At 35.0% G+C, this 25,172-nt stretch overlaps 8 protein-coding genes across 8 annotated transcripts in view; 4 read left to right on the top strand and 4 right to left on the bottom strand.

Annotated features, from left to right (window-relative positions):
* Positions 1-512: 512 nt before the first annotated feature.
* INPP5E (Inositol-3-phosphate synthase) lies at positions 513-5,915 on the bottom strand. The gene is made up of 5 exons (XM_070111199.1): positions 3,925-5,915; positions 3,706-3,834; positions 2,977-3,634; positions 2,644-2,897; positions 513-1,787 (listed from the first exon to the last, which is right to left on the bottom strand). The coding sequence occupies exons 1-5, from the start codon at positions 5,139-5,141 to the stop codon at positions 1,679-1,681; spliced, it is 2,367 nt and encodes a 788-aa protein (XP_069967300.1). The 5' UTR covers positions 5,142-5,915; the 3' UTR covers positions 513-1,678.
* A 395-nt stretch (positions 5,916-6,310) lies between these two features.
* hay (ATP-dependent DNA helicase hay) lies at positions 6,311-9,563 on the top strand. The gene is made up of 4 exons (XM_014231747.3): positions 6,311-6,482; positions 6,538-7,045; positions 7,107-8,442; positions 8,983-9,563. Exons 1-4 carry the CDS (start codon positions 6,431-6,433, stop codon positions 9,520-9,522), a joined length of 2,436 nt encoding a protein of 811 aa, XP_014087222.3. The 5' UTR covers positions 6,311-6,430; the 3' UTR covers positions 9,523-9,563.
* Positions 9,564-9,565: 2 nt separating this feature from the next.
* Rcd5 (microspherule protein Rcd5) lies at positions 9,566-11,446 on the bottom strand. The gene is made up of 4 exons (XM_036360468.2): positions 11,271-11,446; positions 10,509-11,217; positions 9,813-10,448; positions 9,566-9,759 (listed from the first exon to the last, which is right to left on the bottom strand). The coding sequence occupies exons 1-4, from the start codon at positions 11,444-11,446 to the stop codon at positions 9,667-9,669; spliced, it is 1,614 nt and encodes a 537-aa protein (XP_036216361.1). The 3' UTR covers positions 9,566-9,666.
* Positions 11,447-12,251: 805 nt separating this feature from the next.
* On the top strand, positions 12,252-14,325 carry LOC106615463 (protein prune homolog 2). Its single transcript, XM_036360470.2, has 4 exons — positions 12,252-12,409; positions 12,577-13,887; positions 13,950-14,060; positions 14,132-14,325. The coding sequence occupies exons 1-4, from the start codon at positions 12,405-12,407 to the stop codon at positions 14,250-14,252; spliced, it is 1,548 nt and encodes a 515-aa protein (XP_036216363.1). The 5' UTR covers positions 12,252-12,404; the 3' UTR covers positions 14,253-14,325.
* A 1,209-nt stretch (positions 14,326-15,534) lies between these two features.
* On the bottom strand, positions 15,535-19,099 carry ZC3H3 (Zinc finger CCCH domain-containing protein 3). The gene is made up of 4 exons (XM_014231744.3): positions 18,254-19,099; positions 17,599-18,192; positions 17,344-17,539; positions 15,535-17,274 (listed from the first exon to the last, which is right to left on the bottom strand). Exons 1-4 carry the CDS (start codon positions 18,994-18,996, stop codon positions 16,888-16,890), a joined length of 1,920 nt encoding a protein of 639 aa, XP_014087219.3. The 5' UTR covers positions 18,997-19,099; the 3' UTR covers positions 15,535-16,887.
* Positions 19,100-19,224: 125 nt separating this feature from the next.
* RpL14 (ribosomal protein L14) lies at positions 19,225-20,565 on the top strand. The gene is made up of 4 exons (XM_014231687.3): positions 19,225-19,305; positions 19,564-19,665; positions 19,868-20,062; positions 20,273-20,565. The coding sequence occupies exons 1-4, from the start codon at positions 19,303-19,305 to the stop codon at positions 20,471-20,473; spliced, it is 501 nt and encodes a 166-aa protein (XP_014087162.2). The 5' UTR covers positions 19,225-19,302; the 3' UTR covers positions 20,474-20,565.
* A 190-nt stretch (positions 20,566-20,755) lies between these two features.
* On the bottom strand, positions 20,756-22,648 carry LOC106615461 (LETM1 domain-containing protein 1). The gene is made up of 4 exons (XM_014231686.3): positions 22,350-22,648; positions 21,758-22,261; positions 21,415-21,703; positions 20,756-21,355 (listed from the first exon to the last, which is right to left on the bottom strand). Exons 1-4 carry the CDS (start codon positions 22,463-22,465, stop codon positions 21,023-21,025), a joined length of 1,242 nt encoding a protein of 413 aa, XP_014087161.3. The 5' UTR covers positions 22,466-22,648; the 3' UTR covers positions 20,756-21,022.
* A 795-nt stretch (positions 22,649-23,443) lies between these two features.
* Positions 23,444-25,172, top strand: part of LOC106615489 (uncharacterized) — a 29,433-nt gene continuing 27,704 nt past the window's right edge. The window contains exon 1 of the mRNA XM_036360419.2: positions 23,444-23,747. The gene's annotated coding sequence lies outside the window, so the exon portion shown is untranslated. The remainder of the gene's footprint in view (positions 23,748-25,172) is intronic.

Here is a 25,172-nt window from a genome sequence, read left to right on the forward strand (position 1 = left end):
AGCGTTTGGATTTTATTTAAAAAAACGCGTTTTTTTCTGACTTGCAAGTGAATATAACAGTATTTTTACGATATTTAAATTAGTTGCGATCATCCCTCAATTATATACCATAAATACATACATATGTTTTATGAAAGTTTATTAAAAGCGTTAAAAATTAGAGTAAAAATCACAATCATCTGTATATAACATAGTGATACTACATAACACAAAATAAATCAACAATTTTTTAAACAACAAATAAATAAATAAATATAACAATTATTGCAAATCATACATACATATGTAAATGGTATCATAAGTACAAAATATAATTTTAACAAATAAATAATTAGCCTTTTTATAAACATTTTTGTTGAAAGATGTCTTTGGTTTTAGTTGCCGAGATTTACTGTTAGCATAGTTTATGCTTATAATACGATTTAGCATATGTATAAGTATAATATACTTGTATAGTAATAATAATAGGCAACAAAGCATTGTTTTATAAAGCACTTCGTTTTCACTAATATAATTCATAATTTTATATATTCACAAATTTTATATTTTTTTGCTTAGTAAAATAATTATGTTATAAGAACTAAAGGCAGCCACTTAATTGCGTCAATTAGCAAGTTTACGCTCTATAAATTTTACATAAAATATTTACATAAAAATAACTTGCTAATTGACTGAGCTTTATATAAAATATTTATTTAGCGAAAATTTGCTAATTAACTCAATTAAGTGGCTGTCTGAACGGCTTATAAACAATTCCATTTATTGTAAACATTTTTAACAGAACTAAAATTATTGAATGAATTGACTAGAATGTTAAATGAGTTGCATGGCTGTTTGCTTTTAAAAGCTTAATTATAAAATTATTATTAAATTTTGATTTTAGAGTATTATAATTACGTGTTTGATTATTATAATTCCATATTTAAGTATTATAATTCCATACTTAAGTATTATAATTCTATATTTGGGTATTATATTATTTTTGCTTTAGTTGTATAAATGTTTGATGTTAGTATATGTAAATGTATAAATTTTATGCTATTTTGCCTCAGCTGTTAAAGTTCAGCCAGCATTTTTAATTGTTTAAAGTATGTACCTAAATATTTTTTATATGAAAAATGAGTATGTAGCATTTCAAAAGGTACCGGTATTACTAAGCATTATGAACACACAACTACGAAAGCACGTTTTTGTTTACAAACAACTGCATAGGGTTGCCAACAGTACTTTAGTAGTTATTTTAAACGTCAAAAATTTTGAATAATATTTAAATTATTTATATAACAAAAGTAGTTTAAATCACGACATAATCTTATTTTACGTTCAATATAATATTTGTTTTTAACAAAACAATCAAATAGGAAACAGCGTTATATTTAATAGTTAAGGCAAGTGTACATTTGTGCATTACTTAGTGCTTTTTGGTTGTCATTTCAGTTGATTCAATGTCTTTATTAATGTACTTAAATTAGTATTTTCTCTAATTTTCTACTTATTTACTATGTTTTTATATAAATTATAGATAATATTTGGTTTAAATGACTAGTCACCGAAACTTAGCAGCTGGAGAATATATCTTTTTTCACTTAATAACTTAAATATATTGCAGCCAAGTATTTAATTATGTGGTATTTGAGTATTTATATTCACATTTTAAAGCTTCCAATCATAAAGCACATTATTGTATAGCACATACTGCAGATGAGCCTGAATATTGATTATTTAAGCGTCTTTTCATGCCCTCCAAATAAATATCACGATGGAATAGACCAGCCGCCAATGGAATACTGCAAGGTGAATGTGTACAAATTAATAATATAAATGTAACAAAAAAATACATTAACTTCGGCTGCTCCGAAGCTATAATACCCTTCACAGGTGCATTTCTTACAGCATAAACGGGTATAAAAAGATATTTACATTGTTGTAATTGTAGCGCCAGAATTATATCGAGTTGACAGTCCTTAACCGGATAATAATCCGGGTCAGTTCCGTTTACGTAGACCCGACTGTCGTGGAAACGGATTTTATCTTAATTTTGAGCGGTCAGTTTGTATGACAGCTATTTGTTATAGTGATCCGATCTGATCAATATATTCAAAGATTTTAGCGTTGCCTTGGACAATAATCAATACCAAATTTCGGGAAGATATCTTCTCAAATTAAAAAGTTTTCCATACGAGGACTTGATTTTGATCGATCAGTTTGTATGGCAACTATATGCAATAGTGATCCGATCTGATCAATATTCTCAGAGATTTTAGCGTTGCCTTGGACAATAATCAATGCCAAATTTCGGGAAAATATTTTCTCAAATAAACAAGTTTTCCATACACGGAATTGATTTTGTTCGATTAGTTTGTATGGTCGCTATATCCAATAGTGGTCCGATTTCGGTAATTCCGACAAATAAGCAGCTTCTTGAGGAGAAAGACATGTTCAAAATTTCAACGATATATACAAACAGACAAACGGACATGGATAAATTTACTTAGCTTTTCATGCCGATCATTTATATATATACTTTATACGTTTTACGACGCTTCCGTCCGGGTGTTATATACTTCGTGGCAAACTTAATATACTCTGCTCAAGGTATAATGAACAATAAAAATTAACAAAAAAAAAAAAAATTAAACTTACGAATCGCTGCCCGCGCGAATCTGGGTTTTAAACAACGCCCAGACCGGTTTGTGGTCCGAAGTGGTAATAGATGGCACAGAATCATACAGCAAGCACTGCACATATGGCTGCGGAGCATTTGCACCTGGCGTTAGCGTGCTGCCACGACGTATACCCAAACCCTGTGACTGCCTATACTTATAGAGAATGCGATCGGTGTATGCGGGAGCGCGTTGTTTGGATGATGTATCGAAATGTTGGGTGCCCGGATCATACTAAAATTTACAACAAACAAAAGAAGTATAACGTTTACAGACAAAATTGTCATGAAATTTGTAAGTTATTGAAACACACCTTATATGTTGGTGGAAATGTTATATTTGCTTCCATAAAGCCACGAAAAGCAGCGCCGTCTGACAAAACCGAGGACAACTGATCGGTATGCATATAGCCGTGTGGCAAGTGTGAGGGTAGCGGAAATTTCGTATTTTGAATCCATTCCAAGAGTTTTTCACGCGGTTCGCCAAGACGAAAATTGAGATCACCACACCAAAATACATTATCGAAATTCTGCGTTACATCCTTATTTTTATGACGTAAATTTAAATTTTTTGGCAAATCAAGCGCATGTATGATGCGTTTCACATCGGAAACACGTTCTTTGACTTTCTGCTGATGAGCGGTCAAATGTGATGTAACGAATAGCATTGATGTGCCGAATATACAAAAAGATATAGCGACGGCACCTTTCGTACGAAAAGCTGTACCGGTGCGCACCGAAAAGGAGGCATCCTCTGGCGCTGAGCAATACCAAATAAGATCTCTACGCATGTAAATAGCCAAATGCAGTGTGCCCAAGTTAGTTGAATAAAAAAGCACGTGCGATGGTCCTAGGGTCTCTTGTATGGTCACTTCCCACTCGAAACGATCGGGACTGGATTCTTGCGTGCCCATTGCAACAACATCGGGCACATGCTCCACGGTTAATGGCAGTACAAAGTCATTCATTTGCCTGGAATTGAAAGGTGTGCGAGAAAACTTTGATAATTACTTGTATTTATTTTGAAAAGTTATTTCTATTACTTTGGCGGATTTTGTCCATTCATATTCCATGTGCCCACGAAGATCGTAATTTCTTTATTTGGCAAAATGCGGTCTAATTCCGCGGGTCCCAGTAATGCTGAAGATCCCATATGTCCCTCCATGAAACTCCTGTTTAAATTTTATTACAAAAATAATATTATGAACGATTAAAGTATTAAATTTTTTGCCTAAAACAGTATTGTGTTAATTGGGAATTACCTTTCTCGTGCTTTATCCGTTGGTATTAGGCTTAAAACTTGAGCACTTAGTAGCGCACGTCGCGCTAAACCTACTTGACTGGACTGCAATCGTTGCATTTGTATATTTTCATGTGAACTAAAACGCACATTTTGTGCTTCGTGCGTTTCTAATTCCCTCGCTATGTCCGGCTGGATGGCAATATTTGGCGAAGACATGTGTTGTGGTGTTGTTGCCCGTTTTATGGTGTTGGCTGGCGCATCGTTTAATTTAGGCACTAACGATGGTAACTCTTTACCTGGTGGATATAGTTTCAGTCGTAGTCGTGAACGGCACGCCGAAACTGCTAATGGACGTATTGGACCGCTACATTTTGCGCCATCATTACTTGTTGTTGGCACTTGTTCACTTTGGCCACTTTTTAGTGATACATTTGACGGACTGCTATGCGAAGATGTAAACATCACCTTAGCCGTAACGGGAGATTCTGGTGCACTGGAACATTCCGTTAAATTCACTCTTGCTATGTTATTTGTCAAATTAGCATCACCTTTTGGCAATTGCATGGACGAATTTTCATCGGACGACTGTAGGGAAACCGATGTATTATCTATAAAACTCCAACATAACGTTTGGCTATCACGTTTGAGCGTATTGGCTGGATCCGGTATTGAGTTGTAACGCACTGTCACTGGCGGTGTCATGGGTTTCTTTTCTGCTTTGCAACATAAACTAAATTGGTGGCTAAAACGATTATGATTTGGGGAACGATATTTAGCTGCCTTTCGCAGCACTACTTCTGCAGCGCCACTATCGCTTTGTGAGCCATCAGTGCTACGCCTACGCGCGTGTGAGTTTGAGTTTAGAGCGTTACTGTTATATGGTTGTCCTAGATAATTGCCACCAGCTGGTAGCGTTTTACTCTTGGTTTTTGAGGCATCACTATTATTTTTTAGACCATTTTGTTTTTGCGGCGAAATGGGTGAACGTTGACGCTCAGCTGAACACTTGGCGAAGGTCACATCATGACTAGTGTTATCAAAGTAGTTTGCACATGCGGATGATGGACGCAAATAGTCCGTTGATTTGTTATGTTTCTTTGATTCACCATCTCTTGGATGTGGCTCTATTTTACTGGAACGTTTTGTTAAAAATCCCAATATAGATAAGTGTTTGTGGGGTAAACGTGGACTAGAGTTAGCGCTTTCGATGCGCTCTTCACTATTGCATTTTTGCATTGTTAATATTTCAGTTATATATTTGTGAAATTTGATTTAACGTTACACCACGTTTAAATTCATAGCATTTTTGTAATTTATATCCATAACCCCTTTTATTCTTTGTGCATTAGATAAAGATATAAATTAAGATTATCACTTAAACGCTTAATTATCATTCAATCAAGGCAATCCATTCGGGGAGGAACAAACGAAAAGCATACATGTGTGTATATTTGCAATGTATTCTGTATTTATATTAATTCGGATTTCTTAAGCTAATTGACGCTTTAAATACTTATATGTTTATATACATATGTATGTATATGTTTAGGTAAGTAAATTTTGCATCCAGTCCAAAGTTGTTTCGCTTCCTCAATAGCCAAAATTACTTGTATATACGCACATTTGTTCATTTATAATATATTTTATGCATTTATAATTCTTCTTATTTTGTGTACCAATACTTTTTAACTATTATTTATACCGCCAGCGCTAAATATCAGCAATTTCGGTGGACCCAGAAGTCCATCTTTTAAAACGTGCCATTAGAAAATCAATACCATTTTATATAGTATTCGATAATAGTTTGGAATCAATTAAAGCTTCCAAATCTTAATTATACACTTGCTCCTATCATCCTTTTGCTGCTAGAAGTAGAACATATACTTTCGGTATTATAAATCGATCGAAATCATATATTCTTTTATTTCTTTCGGCTATAAATTTTAATTACATTTTGTACTTTTTTTATATAAGCTCACAACATCCGTATCACTTTGACAGCAACTTTCTATGGTTGCCAATATTTTATACTTAATTTTATAAAGTTGCCACAATTTTTTTTTAATTCACCACTTTTTGTTGTGGTGCTTTTCCCAATTGAATATCTGATTTATGTCAGCAAAGTGTCATCGCATGAAACTTCATAATTAACTATCCCGGAAGCCACCGCTCGGTTAAATACCCAACAGCGCTACCATCGATTTCTGTTAAATTTTATATGAATTTTTAAGGCCTAATTAATAATTCCGAATAAAACTCTTGTATACGTGTGTATTGGAGTTTCGATTGCCGTGACTAGCTGCGCATAAACCTTTTTAAATGACAAACATCACACAAGTGATTATTGTGAATACCAATAAGTTATTTAATAAGAAAATCTGGTTACTCTTTAAGTTTTGACATTATTTTGATTATGGTTGCCAAGAAAATAATTTATTAAAAAGCCGTGTGAGTGGACAAAACTTTAAAACTGAAACTTTAATTAGAGTAGGTTCTGTTGTGAAATTTATACAAAACTGAAAGTAATGGGCCCACCAAAGAAATCAAAAAAGGACAGATTTGCCGGGGATAAATTTGGTAAGAGAAGGAATATATTAAATATAATATGTTTTTAATGCCTCTTCCTTTTCAGGGAAGAAACGTCGTGCTGAAGATGAAGCTTTCACTCAATTGGTGGAAGATGGGGATTCCTTGGCTTCTGATGGTGTTACTGAATTAGATGGAGTGCCAGTGGCTGCTTCTAAAAATGTTGAAACAAACGATGATGGTATTATGACAGACGAATATGGAGCCAAGGATTATCGTGCACAAATGGAACTGAAGGCTGATCACACAAATCGACCATTATGGGTTGCGCCAAATGGGCATGTGTTCTTGGAATCATTTTCCCCAGTTTATAAACATGCACATGACTTCCTAATAGCCATTTCCGAGCCTGTGTGTCGACCAGAACATATACATGAGTATAAATTAACAGCTTACAGTTTGTATGCCGCGGTGTCAGTGGGATTACAAACACATGATATAATTGAATATCTCAAGCGTTTGAGTAAAACATCAATTCCGGAAGGTATTATTGAGTTTATTAAACTATGTACATTATCCTATGGAAAAGTTAAACTGGTGCTAAAACACAACAGGTAAGTCACTATTTAAAGCAAATTATTTAACATGGAAAAATTAATAATACATTAAATATAGGTATTTTATTGAATCACCACATCCAGATATATTGCAAAAACTATTAAAAGATCCAGTAATACAACAATGTCGTTTGAAGCGCGAAGAAGGCGAAGGTTTTATACAAGGCACATTAGAAAGTAAAGCGATCACACAATTTGGCACGAAATTACCGCCAGGGGAAAGCGCCGCTACAACATCGACTAATGATAATGATCCCACTGCTGTTACTGCTGCTGGAACAGCAGCTACAACAAATCCTGATGGCACTACTGCAGTACCAGAAGATATTACAAATTTCTATGACAAAATCGACAACGAAGAAGAAGACGAGGATGAGGCCAATTTAAAAACCGTGTCCTTCGAAGTGAATCAAGAAAAAATCGAAGTCATACAGAAACGTTGCATTGAAATTGAACATCCCTTACTGGCTGAATACGACTTTCGTAACGATACACACAATCCCGATATAAACATAGATTTAAAACCAGCTGCAGTGCTGCGACCTTATCAAGAGAAAAGTTTGCGTAAAATGTTTGGTAATGGCCGTGCCAGGTCTGGTGTCATTGTGTTACCTTGCGGTGCCGGCAAATCACTTGTTGGTGTGACAGCCTGTTGCACGGTGCGCAAACGTGCTCTAATCCTTTGCAACAGTGGTGTTTCGGTCGAACAATGGAAACAGCAATTTAAAATGTGGTCCACAGCAGATGACAGTATGATTTGTCGTTTTACATCTGAAGCTAAAGACAAGCCTATGGGTTGTGGTATACTGGTGACCACGTATTCCATGATAACGCATACACAGAAACGTTCATGGGAAGCAGAGCAAACTATGCGCTGGTTACAAGAGCAGGAATGGGGTATTATGGTGCTCGATGAAGTACATACGATACCGGCGAAAATGTTCAGACGCGTTTTGACAATTGTACAATCTCATTGTAAATTGGGTTTGACAGCTACACTTTTGCGTGAGGATGATAAAATCGCCGATTTGAATTTTCTCATTGGACCGAAACTGTATGAAGCGAATTGGTTGGAATTACAAAAGAAGGGCTACATTGCCAGAGTACAGTGCGCTGAAGTATGGTGTCCAATGTCACCAGAATTTTATCGCGAATATCTAACAACAAAAACATCGAAGAAAATGTTGCTCTATGTAATGAATCCATCGAAGTTTCGTAGTTGTCAGTTCCTAATAAAATACCATGAAAAGCGTGGTGACAAAACAATTGTGTTCTCGGATAATGTGTTTGCGCTGAAACACTATGCTATAAAGATGAATAAACCGTTCATTTATGGACCTACCTCACAAAATGAGCGTATACAGATTCTGCAGAACTTTAAATTCAATCAAAAGGTAAAATTATTATTAAAGTATACATACATATGTAAAAATGACAGGCGTGACGAGCTAAGTCGATTTAGCTATGTTCATATGTCTCTATAAACTAAGTCAAAGTAGTCTCTCAATTGTGGAGATATCGATTTGAAATGTCGCTCATATCCTTTTCAAAATCAAGTCCCTGTATGGAAACCTTTTAAATTTGACAAGTTATCTTCACAAAATTTTGCGTGGATTATTGTCAAAGACAGGGCTACAAGAGCCCAACAAATTGTTCGGATCGGACCACTAAAGCATATATCTGCCATACAAACTGACTGATAAAAATGAAGATAAAGACCCCGTTTCGCTCGACAGTCGCGGGTCCAAATTTTTATTCGTCCAATGCAGCCATTACAACAACAACAACAACAAGATAAAAACCTATTTATGCCATTTTATTCTTTAAGAAATTCACCTGTGAAGGGCATCATAGCTTCGGTGCAACCGAAGTTAACTTTTTTTCTTGTTTTTTAAATAATTGTTATCCTCATTTGAACATTTCCATGATCGCAGGTTAACACGATTTTCGTGTCGAAAGTGGCGGATACAAGTTTCGACTTGCCCGAGGCTAATGTACTGATTCAGATATCCTCACATGGTGGTTCGCGTCGTCAAGAAGCTCAACGTCTTGGACGTATTTTGCGTGCCAAGAAGGGCGCAATTGCAGAGGAGTACAACGCCTTCTTCTACACACTCGTCTCGCAGGACACCATGGAAATGAGCTATTCACGCAAACGTCAAAGATTCTTGGTGAATCAAGGCTATAGTTATAAAGTAATCACACATTTGAGTGGCATGGACACTGATCCGGATCTGATGTATAAAACACGCGAAGAACAATCACAACTTTTGCAGCAAGTATTATCCGCCTCTGATCTGGATTGCGAGGATGAAAGAGTGCCGGGTGAGCCCGGTTATCGACCTAGTGGTGGCGCAGCATCTAAACGTGCTGGCGGACTCAGTTCAATGTCTGGTGACGACGCTATCTACTATGAACAGCGCAGGCGCAATGCAGGCTCGGTGCATCCACTTTTCAAGAAATTTAGAGGTTAAGCATAAAATGCTAACTTAAATAAAACTCAGCACAACAAGCATATACAGAGTTTAAGTACCATAAATTGGTTGTGTATTTAGACTTCACATAAGGGAAAATTACATAGTAATATTATGAATAACTGCTCAAAAATGTTGTAAACACTAGTTTAGCGAGGCGGTGGTCTTCGCACTCTCATGCCTTATGGCATTAATAAGCTCATAGTTCACCAAAAAAACGAATCGTAAGCTGCATATCTGAAAGCACATAAATTAAGTTTTACAAAAAAAAATTAAATTTTATAATTTACCTCGACCACACAGTTGTTGGCGAGTCGGGTCTTATTTCCAGTCAACAAGGGCACGCCATCAATGAAAATAGGTCTTTTGCCTTCATTTGCAATGAAAAAATCACCATTGCTGCGCAGTTTAATTGTGCCCTGACGCCGAGAGATTTTACATGCGGGACCTTCTAAAGACAGATCGATGTCGACATGCGAGTCTTCAACAAAGCGACCAAAAGTGATCTCCTTCGATCTCATTAAATAACGCACCAAGCGACCCCTAAGCACTGCTAGCGTTTGACCATCAAATTCTGGTGGCGCGACACCTGTAACCGAGTCCACTAAAACATTCCAACGACTTAATTCATTTTCCAACAGACGAATTTCATGCTTATTTTGACGATCAGTCAATGCTAACTCAATCTCTAGCGCTTCATCTCGTTGATCATTCAGTTCGGCGTCAAGAATAAGATCCTCAGCATCAGAGAAACTTAATGGTGTATCGCTCATATGTAGCGGCTTGACCACCTGATCTGGCAGTAACTGATACTGTTTCATCATTTGCCAATGATTCTGTAGTGATTTAGCTGTTCGTGCACTATAGAAAAGGGAGGCATTTTTTTCAAGTAATTCCTGGAACTGCTCTAGTTTTGGACTATCAGTCTATAAAGAATAAAACTTAAATCAGAACAATTTTTAATGATATAAATTACCGCTACTCACACTCCTTACTGTTCCTAATAGTTCTTCTTCTTGTACACTAAAAAGTGCCTTGCTTTGAACTGACTCCACAAGCTCGGGATGTAGATTTCGCATAGCAGCAACTGCGATACGCGAAATCGCTGGTTCATAGAGTAAAGAAAACCAACGAGATTGTAACTCTTGTAAAGTGAACTTGCACGAGAATTTCACGCCTCGGTGTACCATACGCAAGTCATTCGTTTGTTGTATACCAATAATTAAAGCCAAATCGTCAATGGGTTTCCAACGTCCTAAATCTTTCGTAGTAATTTGACTTGGAGGACGACCGGTTTTCTTAGATTTCTTATTATTAGAACGTGGTGGTCGTCTTTTGTCCGAGACATGTGCGGCTAGTGCACGTTCCATTGAAGGTGAAGTTTGTTTGACTGTATTAGTCGGGTGAACTGGTGGCAGTGGAGTAGATGCTCCAGCTAAAGAAATATTACCGTTGTTTGTGTTCGGTGCTGATACCGACGTTGGTGTCTCTCTTACAAAAGTAGAAACTTCAAGGTTGCTATTAGCAGGCGTAGGTGCTTGTAAAACGGCTGTTGATAAAGATTGCGTTTGTGCGGAGGTTTGAGAAGTAGTGCGCTGTCGTCCGACTTTCGGTTCACCTCGCGACTGTGGAAATCCAATGCTGTATTCTACAATTTCGTCGTCAAAACGTTTGCGCTTAATTGAACGAGACGAGCTATGAACGGAAAATATTTATATTATGTATTAGATGTCTATTAAAGCACTTACCTTCTACGTTTTTGGTCATTCTGCAGCTCAATTGGTAAATTTTGTAATGGCGTCCCTGTTGAAATTTGATTTAATGTTGTTGTTGTTGTTATTGCAGACGTAGTAGTCGCAGACAAATTTATTTTTTCTTTCGTTTTTTGAGCACTAGACTTGGTAGGCGTTGCATTTGTATCCATGGTGACCACTGATTCGAAAACGGTAAGCCTACTACGACGAATTACAATTTTCTTCCAATATTGAATACAGTATTAAATTTTTTGTCAACAAGCAACACAAAATTCTGAAAAATGCAATTTGACATAATAAAATCAAACTTATTTTGACAGAAATCAGTGCTGCCATTCAACGCACACTACTAAGATTACGTTTACAGCACGTCGTTTTATTTAAAACAATTTCCCATATGTATTTGTTGAAAATTTTGTTAAAGTTAATAACTTTTCTTAAACAACATATTAATTCAGCATGATAACAACACTTAGCTGGATATAAAATCATTTCATTCATTTGGTTGAGCTCAATAAAATTATTTAAATCCGAATACAACTCCTAGCTGGATATCATATCATTTCATTCATTTGGTTGTGCTCGTTAAACTATTTCAATAATTTAAAAAAATATATAAATAAATAAATGTAATTATAAGCAATTGCTACAAAATTTTTGGAGAGTTATATTTTTTGGGCGAAATGTAAAAAAAGGCGTAGCACCATAAAATTTTTAAGCACATATATGTATGGCACACCTTTGCTCAATAATTTGGTTTAAAAAAAGCTTTCAATATCTTATATCTTATTATCTCAAATATATTTGTGACAGATGTATCACGGTGCACATTTTCTTTATAATAAAATAAAACGCATCTTTTGTAAAATAATTTAGTAAATTTCTCGTGTTTAACTAAAAAAAAAATCTTATGAAGTATATATTTGAATACAAAAATAAAAATATTTAGGCATCTGGCAATATTGTGATAGTTTTCGATGACTGATGAAATGTAAATGTTTTTTTCTTTATTTATTTTTAATCAGTGAAAATAATATTTCTTACTGGCAAACCAAACATCTTTAAAATTTATTAATTATATTTTAATTGCACAATAAAAGCAAAAGTAATTGAGCTTTAACAAGTGAGATGAGGTGAGTGCTGACACAGCTTAAAACTTGCATATAAATGTGTATATAACATACATATGTAAAAGTGTGTAGGAAAAACAGCAAATCACAAAAACGCTGATTAATCGATTAGAAATGCAAAATGAAAACATTGCTCTTATAAAAAATACTTTTTATTTACACACAACTAGTTTGCAAATGGAGAGTCCATTAACGGACAGCAAAATGGATATTTCAGACGCTACAACTTCACAAGGCTCAGCAGGCGTATCGCCACTGGGAGAAGATGACGATCCTGATGCCTCACAATCGCCAACTCACAGTAACCACAACATACACCAAGTACTCATAAAAGATACAACTGTTGTATCGAATAGCACAATGAATGAAGTGAATGTTGAATTGGTAAATGAAGTTACATCGAATCTGGATAACAGATTGGTACGACCAGACGCGCTATCGCTGGAGCTAATACCACAGCGACAAAGTATTGCACGCACTATTACCGAAAGTCATCCATTAATGTCGCCTACGTGTTCTGAGAATGAACACAGCTCGGCGAATTCGGTGACGATAAATAATGATATGAAGCGCAACAATTTTCCCGATGTGGTGCCACAATACGAACATGTACAGTCGCCTCTACAGACTAGTACAATAATTGAACGAAACGCTTTAAATAATACACGTGGTATTGCTAACGCACCTGCTGCAGCGCACAATAAACTAGCTTATTTACGTGCCCACAGTCCTGATCTCTTGAGCAGCGAATCCGAAGCAGACGTATCACAATATCACGCTACAGTTGAGGCCAATTTTCAAACGGTGGCGCTCTTACCAACAGTGGGTAATGAGCTGCAAAAAAATACTCGTCGTATTAGAAAGTCTAATACAAATGGTGGTAACGGTGGTGATGATATCTCATCACTGGATTCAATTTCAAATCACAGTTTTGACGATGATGAGGACATTGAACACAATTTGGCTTCACTTAGCCCATCGAGTTCATTAATTGACGGCTTAGATGATGATAGTGACGATGGCGGCGTCGCTGGTTGTATAGATGATGAGGACGATTACCCTGAAGCAGTTACCCCTACACCACATTTACAATCGATGACGTTAACGAGCAACATAGAAGGTGCATCCGATCAATTGCCGCAATATTCTGCAGCTGAAGAGAGACGTGACTCAAGAAATTGGCAAAAGATCACATTACCCGATGGTCGTACTAGAGAAATAGATATGCGCGTGATCGAGCCATATAAACGTGTGCTTTCACATGGTGGTTACCTGCAGGCTGGCGGACATAATGCTATCGTAATTTTTTGTGCCTGCCATCTGCCGGATCGTTCGCGTGCTGATTATAACTACGTAATGGATAATTTATTTCTGTACGTGGTTAAAACATTGGAACAATTAGTGACAGAGGACTATGTGCTTATTTATTTGCATGGTGGCACTAGTCGACGCAATGTGCCGCCATTTCCATGGTTAAAAAAGTACGTTACTTGTATAGTTGAAAATGTGGAAGTTTGAAAATTTCTATTTTCTGTTTTTGCAGATGCTATCAGCTACTAGATCGCCGTTTAAGAAAAAGTCTGAAAAACATGTATTTAGTACATCCAACATTTTGGATCAAATCTATAGTATGGATGACTCGTCCCTTTGTTAGGTAAATGCAAACAAATTTTTATTTACAATAATTGAATTTATTGTTTTGGATAAATAAATTTTTGTTTACAGCGCAAAATTCTGGCGTAAATTGGTTTATGTGAAATCGTTGGATGAACTCGCCAAGCACGTGATTGTGGAGAAAGCTGCCATACCGGAGAAGGTCAAACAGTATGATGCGCGACATAACTAAATAAAATGCTTACACTTGGCTTGCATTCCCGCCAAAGGTTATTTACTTGGCTGGCAACTCACAATTAGTGCAATAGGCAAAAAATTCAAAAGCAGAAAATGAACACAGCGAAGTTGCTACGCACCTCTTGCGTTAGTTAATGCATTCCTATTACGTCTTTTTAAATATTTTTAAATTTTATTCTATTTATTTGTATTTAGCATTTTTATAATTTTTATTAACGCACTTTTCGCGCTATAAACTAAAACTATTTCACGATCTCAAATTTGGTTACTATATGTAGTATTGTGATATTTTCGCATTTATTCGCTTTGCTCTTCTCATTTCACATACTTTAGAGATGATATTCTCATAAATGAAAAGCAATAATGATTGCACTCGGTAGGATAGTATAAATTTATGTGTATGTATATGTAAGTGTATCAACTCATTTACAAAGGCTTATGTTAATATTCTATAACAATGTGTTTACCGTTAAGGAGAATGAAAGATTTAACTATACGAAAGAAATTATTCATAAATAATCATATATGTAGGTAAAAAAAATATGTACATCGAATATTTTGTAGACTTGTCTGTAACTGTACTGAACAAAAAGAACGCATACAGCCCGTGCAACGATAATTTGTTTTGGTGCAAAATTGTACGCACTTAGAAAGCTGGCTGAAAGTTATTTATGTATGTACAATCTGTGGCTTTTGGTTTCTGTAGCATAAGTAATGTAAATCATACCAATATGTATCATTTTACATATGTGCATCCAATGATGTGCGAACGTTTATGTATGTACATATATATTATATATGCATCGATTTGTTATAATCATGCATTTTCTATATACATACATATCGTACGCTAATAACAAAGGTATCGAAATAATTAAAGAAAATCAGTTTTCAAAAAAGCAAATAATGCATACAGGAATATTAAGAAATTTTTTAGCGTGAGTTCAAAAATAACATTTAGGTTCGGAAATTATAACTTAATTTCATTAATACTCAAATTTTTTTTTATAGTTTTGTATCAACTTATATGTTTTCTTTATGAATGATTAAAAAAATTTTGTTTGTTTTCGTATGATATAAAAAATTTCGAAATATTTTATATTCATTTATTCAGGGTTGCAAATAATGTACGAAAAAATAATTGAATTAACATTTGAATAAAATTTTTTTTTGTAATTCCGAAGATCTTAATTAAAAATAAATTTTAAACTTTTAATCCCAAATACCGTATCGAAAAATAAAAAAAAACTTTTAACCCAAAATTTTTTTTTATTTAATTTATTTTTAATCCCAAATACCGAATTAAAAACTAAATAAAAATTTAATCCCAAGCTTATAATTAAAAATTCAAAAAGGAATTTGTTTTAGAATTTACGTCTTTTCGCGTTCGCGTACTTCGTGTTCAAGGTGGTAGATTGATTTTTGAAAAGGAAGGCTTATTTTTAATAAAATATCACCATAGTTTAGTTCACAGTTGTTCGTAAAATTTATGTGCATAAATTATGACTTCATTTCATTAATTCTCAATATTATATTTCCTTCATATACATATTTAACGTATTAATTTATGTTAAATTTAATTTTTCTTTAAGCATGATTAGACAAAATATTGACTATTTTCTAATAATATAAAGAATTTCGAAAGTATATTTCGTTTATTTATTTCTCAAATATTTCAGTTTGATTCATTTTCGAACTCATCAGCAATTGCTAATGGAACTTTGATGCTAGCTTCAAACAAATTGCTTAGCTAATAAGTTGCATTCAAGTCTAACAAATTCTAAGGTGACGATTAATTTTATTTTTATTAATTATTAATAACTTATTTTTGTCCAACCAAAACAAAAAAAAAAAAATATGCCCCTCTGCCTGTTCTGTTTATGCCTTATCAAGAAAGGTGTTTAATTTCATTTACATACATACGCAAATCAAGTCTAATATAACCATTACTGTTATTATTTTGATTAGACAAAATGTAATCAGTGCAACCTCATACCACCAACTTTGCAACATAAAAAATTTCTACTTGTTACCTAAACCCACATATTTTCTAGTTGTAAGAAGAAATCTACGCAAAACAAAAAAAAAATACAATCGAAAAAAACTTTTAGCTGTTGACAGTGTAAAAGGAAATGTAACGCTTTAGAAACTTTATAATCTTTGGATTTTGTGTACTGCATATGCTATATAAATATATACATACATACATATATGTCTAAGCATTCCCAGACTAATTTGATATACAAACACGCTGAGTATTTACTAACAATTAAATAAATATAATAATAGTAAAAATTATAATCACTCAAATAAATCTATAAATACCTTATTGATATTATGATACGCATAATTTGAAAACAACACAAATGTTTATATTCTATTTTGGCACGCATAAAAGTGCTCAGCACTAGAATCTCAAGTTTTTATATTTTATATCTTTTTTTTTTTATTGATATTTCAGTTAACTTACAGTTTAAGAGAAAAAAATGTATGTATGGATATCGGCCCTATAGGCATTTAAGTATTATATTAAATTCACAGTTACTTGCTTGTAAAAGAGCAAAATTTCAATAACTTTTCAGCTTTTTAGTAGTTTCATCATTACATTTTTTTATTTATTTTTTTTAATTTCACAAGAGCGGTATGAAGGCTGGCAACGCGCCGACTTTGGGGCGCACAGGTGCAGAAGGCATTTCAGTATCAGAATCTAGCTCTTCCGAATGTGTGTCAAACTCTTGCTTTTCAGCACTCTCATCCTTTTCCGTTTTATCACAAGTTGTTGTTGCATTTGCGTTTAGACATTTGTCAATGAAATAACGCTTTGCTACGCCCGAATTTTCCTGTGTGCCTTGAACAGCAATTTCTTTTGATGCAGCATTATGCACTTGTTTATTTTGCTGTTTTGTTGGCTCGTTTAAAAGTTTTCGTTTGCGATTCTTGCAATACACACAATTCGCTAATTCACAGCTACCATTACGCTCGTATTCAGGGCACAAGAATTCATGACGCTTGTTGCACTAATTGGAAAATATTTTTAACGTTTGATTACTAACGTTTCCAAAACATACAATTTAACTGTAGTTTACCTGCTCCGCTAATTTGCAGTAACCCCGTAGGAAATCCTGACAAATGTCTGCGTTGACGCTAAGCTTTTTGTGTAGATATGGACAGTCTGGGCGCACGCAAACACCCTGTAGAAAGAATTTACAAACTGGCATTTTCGCAAGCGAAACGTTATGTGAAAGTAAACAATCTGAGTTATGACATTCACTACGCAGGAATCTACAATAAAATTGTAATTAGGCGTGTTAAATTTTTTTGGCGAAAAATATAATACAAACCTTGGGCAAATAGTAACTTGGTTCTTATCATGCACTTTGTTGCACTTCCCTCTTTCGTGCGCTATGCATTTGCCTATGCGTTGGAATATGGCACATGGTACATTGGTTTTGACGAAACGACGCGCAAGTAATTGCAGGCTGCGATTCTTCGCCGTATTTAGATGTGCCAAGGCCAAATGGTTGCGAGTACGCACGAATACGTTTTGCGTTGTGGAGGCTATATACGTTAAGCCACCAATGTCTATACGCTGGCGTTGCCTTTGAGTGGGTATTGTAGGCTTTGGTGTACCCGTTACGCTGTCCTTGGTGGTAGGTGCAATACGGGTTAGTTTGAAACCATTCTTATCTAAAACAAATTTTGTGCCATGAACAAATAGCACACGCTCGTATGCCGTTTTGCTAGGTTTTGGAAGTGTGTTTTTAATGGGATTAGTTTTTACGCTTATAGGAGATATTTTTGCTGATGTCATTTGATTTGATGCAACGCTATTATCTTTTCTTTGTAATTTGTTGCGAGTTGATCTGTACAGCACCCCATTTATATTAAGCATTTGCAATTTTTTGTTAACAGGCAGTGACCGTAGCTTAGAGGAACTGAAAGATACATAAAAATACATTTAATAAACGATTATTATGAAAATGTATACACACTTACGTTATGGCACTTTTTGTTTCAGAAGTTGAGCGTTGCAAAGCGTAGCGTGCCACAAAACTTTTCCGTTTTAGTTTCACACCTGCTGTTGCTATTAAAGGCAAACCTGGCCGTCGATCTAGTTTGTACTTTCCATGTGTGTTTTTAGCGGAGGCGGGGGTAATATTACGTAATATGCTAACAGCTGGAGATGTATGTGTTCTTCTTACTAATTTTTTACTACTTAAACGTATAAGCGGTGATGGCGCAGGCATAACTTTTGTTATTACCGCTGGTTCACGAACAATTTTGGTGCGTGATTTAGTTATAATTTTTTGTTTTGGGTCTTTACTTACTGGTAATATACTCAAATTAGTATTTACAGATGCTTTTTCCACTTCCTGATCAGATTCATCGCATAGATCGATAATTTCACCATGTAAAAGTAAACTTTTTGGTTGATTTGTTTTAATTGGAGTATTTTTGGTTACTAACTTCACTTTTTCGGAACACTTTATTTCATAATTTAGTGGCAATTTTTGTTGTTCAAGGATTTTACTATTGAAAAAGTTAGGATTCATATGTATTGCTGGTGGTCGATAAACACCCAAAAACAATGGGTTGATGTGAGCACCAGATGATATTGTTTTGTTTATAACTGCATTTGCTGTGCCAATCGTCATTGGTTGCATTCGTTTGTTAAAATGTGGGTTAATATATATTGTTCTTGAGGTAGAACTATCCGCTTTTTCGTTGAACTGAGGCATATTAATAACATAAGAATGATCTTCTATATATTTATTATTAAATATACAAATATTTTTTTCCACAAGAATCAGCTGAATAACACAAAATACCAAATAAATATTTGACGTTTCTGACAAATTAATGTTCCCACCTGTATGAATTTATTTGATAAATAAGTGTTGCCCAGTTTTGCAAATATGTCAAATGACAATTTTGAACTGTCATCACTGTTTCTTCTTTCTGCAGTTACAGTTCAGTGCAAGAATCCATGTTGAATCTGTCTTATTTGTAGAACCGCAACCAAATTTCTTTCTTTCCGGTTAACCATGGTAAGGAGACATCATAATTTCTCTCCTCATATAAAGTTTTAATAAAATGTGAACAATCAATAAATGGTGCATGACTTCTTAGTGTACAAAATTCGCATTGATTTACATTATTGTTGTTTGTCTTTTGTGTTACCAATTTGCAATTGCGAAACGACTTCACGTGGTGGTAGTACCACTTGCATCGAACTGTCATATTGAAACGTGGAGCAGCGGCAACTTGATAAATTATTTACTAATGCTTTATCTATCTATTTACAGCCTTTCCAGAGGTTTGTACAGACTGGCCGCATTGCCAAATGCTCGGCGGGTCCCTTGAAGGGCCGCCTAGTCGCCATTGTTGACGTTATTGATCAAACACGCGTAAGTGAATGCAATATGATTTTGATATTGTACAAAGGGTACGCAAGTGATGATACGGTTCACGATAGGAAGTGCCAACTGATACATATATGAAGCTATTTACAACCATAACTGAAAGCATACCCTTAGTTCAATGTCGAATAAAATGTATTATCTTCTCATTTGATTATAAAATTAAACAAACAATTTCAACTTTTTACAGGTGCTTGTTGATGGTCCCTTGACCGGTGTACCACGTCAGGAATACAGATTGAATAATCTACATCTGACCAAATACCGCATCAAGTTCCCCTTCACTGCCCCCACACGTATTGTGCGCAAAGCATGGAAGGACAGTGACATGAAAGCCCAATGGAAGGCTAGTCCATGGTCGTCGAGATCACAGAATATTTGCAAGGTAAATTTCTATTGATTAACAACAATTATGTTTTATATATTCAAAGTGTTCATGACTTTAACATGATGATAATGAAAGTTCTTGATAGGAATTGCCGGCTGATACATATATGAAGCTATTTTATATATTTTCTGAAAAATATGACTTGCATATTAAATGTTAAATTTTTGGCATTTTGTTTAACAAGTTTTTTTTTTTTTTCTTTTTTAGCGCTCTCATTTGAATGATTTTGATCGTTTCAAGCTGCGTTATGCCAAGCGTCAACGTAACAAGTTGCTTACCATTGCCTTCAACACACTGAAGAAGCGTACCAAGTCTGATGGTACAGAGCGTAAATTGAAGAAGGACAAGCGCGAGCGCATCCGTGAATTGAAGGCGCAAGGTGTGAAGAAGGGTGCTGCTAAGAAGTAAACACCGTCTTTTAACTTTTCAGCTTAGTATGCTCGTGTACTAGTTGACTATTTTTCGGAGGAAAATAAAGTTATTTTATAGGAATAAAGAAACGTGGAGTCTTATTTCGTAGTATTGGAGTTAAGTAGAAACAAATTTTAAGTATATTTTGGTTGCAAACGTAAGTGACTGCATTGGTACATGGCTAAAAAATACCCTGGAGCAAATAGATATGAGTAGTTGCAGGCCACTTTTGTCCAAAGCTACGTGACTTCCAATGGATTGTAGTTGAAAACAAATTAGTTAAACTGTGCAGTATTCATATTTATTATGAAAAAAAGGTGAGGTACTGAATTTTTAACGAAAAAAGGGTGCTAAAATATGTACTAATGTAATTCATAACAAAATATGAGTCCTTTGATGTATATGAACAATAAAATAAACTTAAAACAATGATAAGAAAGCTTATTTTCTGGCACTTCGATACGGAGTAGGTCTTTCCCTTCAATCTTTTTTTTTTGTGTATTCTAGTGTGCCTTGAATTACGATCGCTAGCTTTGCTTTAATTTTCTAACTCTTGTCATAAATCAAGTGCCAATTATTCGGATGGTTATAGCCTAATAGCACTGGCAGGTACAGGAACATGCTTATATGTTGTTCTTCGAGTGATGTGGAAATTTTTATCCAATTACGTAGCCATGCTATCATTTCTTCATGGCTAAGATTAATGGGATTGAGCCCACGTATATAGCAAGATCGTCGAATACCATCCGGATGCATGTTATGAACATGTCCTTCGCGTACAATAGCCAAATCCATGTTATGTACCAGAAACGCATGTTCCGCAAGGTGATAACGTTTGAACAGAGGCGTTGGGACCCCATGCAATTGACACAACAATTTCTACAAAAAGCAAATAATTGTAACATTGAATGGAAAAAGAACATGTATAAACTACTTACGACTTGTTTCCTACTTAGGGAGAGCATATCGTATGGCGGTTGGACAAAAATGTCTTTGACTTTGAGCAATGACTCGACACTGGGATGAAAGCCACTACCCAACATACCCAGTATGTGTTGCAGCTCTTGGTGACTTTCGTGTTTCTTTGCGTCTTTTAGTTTCGATTGTAGAATTCTGAAAACAGATTTATTATTTTGCAGCCGTCTTTGCAATATCGCTTGTTGAAATTCTGCCCGTTGTTGTAGTGTCCAAAAATGCGAGCATAGAAATAGCTGTGGATACGCAAAACTAAATGGAAAATTAATTAAGTACGATAGTGTATTATTTTTCAAATATATCTACATTAACGGCATCGCCACGTAACCGACCAGCGGCAGTGCCACGACAATTAACGCAGGTGCAACTTTCATCATATCGCGTGGCATCTGCATATAGAGCTCAAGTTCTTTACGATTGAGCGCTTTCAGTCCCATTGGTGAATTATTCACAATGCGACCTATCTTTAGGTAATATTTCATATCGTTGTAAAAGTCCATTACGCCGTCAACATATGTGCGATATAATTTCATGGCCGATGGAAAGTTTTTCTCCAACAATTTTTCATAGTTTTTGATATAGTCAAAAAAATGTTTAAACATATAACCCTCGACGTTTTCTCTTGACAGCCGTTGAGAAGATAATTTCTTGTCAGCCTTTGCGGGTGGCGGCCATTTAGACCAACTTTGTGTATCTTCCGAGTCATCACATTTAGTTTGGTCATGCTTTGGTTCTGTGGGATATATTTTAGGCGGAACGATGGGCGGAAGTTGTGATTTCTTTTCGACAGATCGTTTCTCCGTTGCATTGCTAAAAATATTTGATTATTAAATCGTTAAAATTTGATATATATCATTTAATAACGTGTGAAGTAGAGGTGTAAATTACAGTGACTTACCTTCGTTTCCGAATGACTATGGCTAGAGGGGTGGCATACTGTTGCCGCTGCAGTGTAAATGCACTACTTTGGGAGAGATAAGCCGGTCGGCGCAAAAGGCGTAGCGCAAGTGTCATCCCTTTAACTTGATTGTACCTTGTGTTACTAGAGTGGGTTCATGCGGAAGATATCAGCTGTGGCCTCGCCACTTAATAGATAAAGCACTTTGACCCAGTAAAATCAGAGAATTAATATGAATGCTTGAAAAATACCGTCCTATTGAATAATGTGAGCAGCAAAATGTCAAAACAAAAATGAAAACAAACCACTGGGAAATAAAAATGTGAAATGTCAGATTTTAAAGGTTTTAAATATACACTGTGTTCGAAAAAATTTGTACCAATTATATGTTAATTGTAATTTGTTCCGTCCGGAGAGAGTTCATCATTTAGGATTGAAATGAAGCACGAGCACTAAATTGTTCATTTAGGGAAGAGTAGGGTTAATTCGTGTTAAGCAAAGTCCTTTTTTTATGATTTTTAAAATTAAACAGTTAGAATATATTTTTAAAAACCAGGGGGGCACATTTGAAGAATATTCCGTTAAATTTTCCTGAATATCAAAAAATTAATTTGGAAAGGAAGAAATTACAGTTTTCCACTTTTCGAGAACACTTTGTAAAAAATCGGCTAATTTGTTATTATAAAAGAAAAATACTGTGCAGTAGTTACGGAGTTATGAGGGGCACCGACTTTGAAAACGTGTGTTGTGCGGAAATTGTTTAGATATTATCCATTCATTTAAGACAAAAAAAAAATATCGAAAACAGAGGAATGACAGATCGTATGGTTTTCGACGTCGTGTTTCGTAAATTCAACTCTAACATTCTTCATAAAACTGAAATTTTTACAGAATAAACGATGATTTAAGCACAAAGAATTACTTCAAAAGCGATTCAACACCTTTTACAGCGTTAACTGCACATGGTATTACCGCTTTGCCGCTGAAACAGAGTGAGAGCATAAAAAGCATTCAGCTTTTTAAAAGCTCAAATTGAAAGCTTTCAAAAATCGGCAACTAACAACTACTGTAATCTACTCGCTGCGCGACAACAAGTCAGTTTGCTCCAAGACGTTCGCAGCTTCAGTGCAGACGAAATAAAAGATCCACCATCCATGTGAATAACGCTTTCAATGGGTGCATCCGTGCGGATATCAAATGCGGCCGTTGATTACTAAAATAATTGCTTAATTACTTTTATAACGCAATAAGAATACATTTTTGTTTTGTGATTTGAGCTGTTTTGAAAGTATCGCTATTTTTATAAGAGCACTGTGTTTGAAGTAAATAAGTGCACGGTTATTGTAGTAAAGTAGCATAGTTATAGGCGCGGTGTGGAAAAAATCTAATAAAATAAAAGTGTGTAACATAAAGTTGTTGGCATTCGGTGGTATATTGTTACATGTTATTGTTGTTGTTGTCAATATTTATTCAGTTGAATTTACATATAACCGCATATGCATACATACACACATATATGCATAAATGAATGTGTGCGTGTAAATATATATGTATTGTAGATATGTGTTCACCTTGAATATGCATAGTGTGGCATAGATTTTGTAAGCAAAAGTAAAAATTTTTTAATTCACTTCAGAGAGTATCCTTGAAAACGTGAGAAGTGAAGACTCGCACATTGCTTCTACACTGTTACAAATATTATACAATATTAGATGTACACACACACACACACACACAAACATATACATACATACATACACATGTACATATATAAGATGCAGTAGCAAAATGCACGCGCGAATATAAATAAAAGTTCCAACAACATTCTAGATACACAAATACATACATACATATGGTTAGTTTGTGCCAGCGACTGTCAGTGCAAAAACAAAGCGTTTGGGTCAAAAACTCGCCCAACAGTGCGAATGTGTGAATTGACTGGCAAGTGTTGACTTTTCTGTATTACATTTCTCAGCTATATACAAACATACAGTTATACAATAATATATATACGCATACATAAATATGTGCATATCTGTATACATGTCTCTGTGTATATGCGCTAAGCATTGAAATTTATACGAGTTATTTAAAATAAACAGTGGCGCTCAGGTCTTTCTCCCTTTAGCCGATAACAACCGCCAACTCAGCTTGTCGGATATGCATAAATATGTTTTGCGAAAATGCTTTACATACACCTACACACATATACACGTATGTATCATGTGCAAAAGAGGCGGCAAAACACCTGTTCGGGTGGAAATGTTTGAGGCAGACAATATTCAAAAGCACTTATGACCACTCAGAATAATTGTACGAGTGTTAAGTTGCATATAAATGTGTTGCAAAGTGTATTTATGTGTATGTGTTTTAGCTACATTGTAGGCCGGCTTTTGTGTGAAAGGTCTTTTTCCAGAAGAAACATTGTCATTTGCGTATCATCGTTTAAACAATTGATTTAACATTACAATGTCTAGGTTGTCGCCGGGTTTAAGCTGGCAGGTTGTGTATGAGTAAACTCATAAGTTAGTTGGTAGACATAATTAGTGGAATGTTAACAAAAGGGTGCCATAATAGCTGGTAAATAAATGCAATTTATTGTTTGTTTTTTTACAAAAAAAGTACTTCTAGTTCCACGTTTAAATTTAGTAGTAGTTTTTATTTATTTTTTTGGATAAAATTAACAGAGATTAGAAATCAAGAAAAAACGTTAACTTCGGCTGCACTTAAGCTATAATACCCTTCACAGGTGTAATACTTATAGGATATAAAGAGATCTCATCTTTTTTCTTGATTTTGATCGGTCAATTTGTATGGCAGCTA

Source organism: Bactrocera oleae, chromosome 6, assembly GCF_042242935.1.
Source record: "Bactrocera oleae isolate idBacOlea1 chromosome 6, idBacOlea1, whole genome shotgun sequence".
Lineage (NCBI taxonomy): Eukaryota > Metazoa > Arthropoda > Insecta > Diptera > Tephritidae > Bactrocera > Bactrocera oleae.

Excerpts from the sequence above, each read along its gene's own strand:
- INPP5E (XM_070111199.1), bottom strand. The coding sequence starts at position 5,141 with ATGCAAAAATGCAATAGTGAAGAGCGCATCGAAAGCGCTAACTCTAGT. Across the intron at positions 2,898-2,976 it reads CATTTCCACCAACATATAAG|TATGATCCGGGCACCCAACA; the intron begins GTGTGTTTCAAT and ends TGTAAATTTTAG. Across the intron at positions 1,788-2,643 it reads ATTCGCGCGGGCAGCGATTC|TATTCCATTGGCGGCTGGTC; the intron begins GTAAGTTTAATT and ends TTCACCTTGCAG.
- hay (XM_014231747.3), top strand. The coding sequence starts at position 6,431 with ATGGGCCCACCAAAGAAATCAAAAAAGGACAGATTTGCCGGGGATAAA. Across the intron at positions 6,483-6,537 it reads ATTTGCCGGGGATAAATTTG|GGAAGAAACGTCGTGCTGAA; the intron begins GTAAGAGAAGGA and ends CTTCCTTTTCAG. Across the intron at positions 8,443-8,982 it reads ACTTTAAATTCAATCAAAAG|GTTAACACGATTTTCGTGTC; the intron begins GTAAAATTATTA and ends CCATGATCGCAG.
- Rcd5 (XM_036360468.2), bottom strand. The coding sequence starts at position 11,446 with ATGGATACAAATGCAACGCCTACCAAGTCTAGTGCTCAAAAAACGAAA. Across the intron at positions 11,218-11,270 it reads AATGACCAAAAACGTAGAAG|CTCGTCTCGTTCAATTAAGC; the intron begins GTAAGTGCTTTA and ends TTCCGTTCATAG. Across the intron at positions 9,760-9,812 it reads CCAACAACTGTGTGGTCGAG|ATATGCAGCTTACGATTCGT; the intron begins GTAAATTATAAA and ends ATGTGCTTTCAG.
- LOC106615463 (XM_036360470.2), top strand. Across the intron at positions 13,888-13,949 it reads CCATTTCCATGGTTAAAAAA|ATGCTATCAGCTACTAGATC; the intron begins GTACGTTACTTG and ends CTGTTTTTGCAG. Across the intron at positions 14,061-14,131 it reads ATGACTCGTCCCTTTGTTAG|CGCAAAATTCTGGCGTAAAT; the intron begins GTAAATGCAAAC and ends TTTTGTTTACAG.
- ZC3H3 (XM_014231744.3), bottom strand. The coding sequence starts at position 18,996 with ATGCCTCAGTTCAACGAAAAAGCGGATAGTTCTACCTCAAGAACAATA. Across the intron at positions 17,540-17,598 it reads CAAGTTACTATTTGCCCAAG|ATTCCTGCGTAGTGAATGTC; the intron begins GTTTGTATTATA and ends ATTTTATTGTAG. Across the intron at positions 17,275-17,343 it reads ACTGCAAATTAGCGGAGCAG|TGCAACAAGCGTCATGAATT; the intron begins GTAAACTACAGT and ends TTTTCCAATTAG.
- RpL14 (XM_014231687.3), top strand. Across the intron at positions 19,666-19,867 it reads ACGTTATTGATCAAACACGC|GTGCTTGTTGATGGTCCCTT; the intron begins GTAAGTGAATGC and ends AACTTTTTACAG. Across the intron at positions 20,063-20,272 it reads GATCACAGAATATTTGCAAG|CGCTCTCATTTGAATGATTT; the intron begins GTAAATTTCTAT and ends TTTCTTTTTTAG.
- LOC106615461 (XM_014231686.3), bottom strand. The coding sequence starts at position 22,465 with ATGACACTTGCGCTACGCCTTTTGCGCCGACCGGCTTATCTCTCCCAA. Across the intron at positions 22,262-22,349 it reads ATAGTCATTCGGAAACGAAG|CAATGCAACGGAGAAACGAT; the intron begins GTAAGTCACTGT and ends AAATATTTTTAG. Across the intron at positions 21,704-21,757 it reads TACGTGGCGATGCCGTTAAT|TTTTGCGTATCCACAGCTAT; the intron begins GTAGATATATTT and ends TTTTCCATTTAG.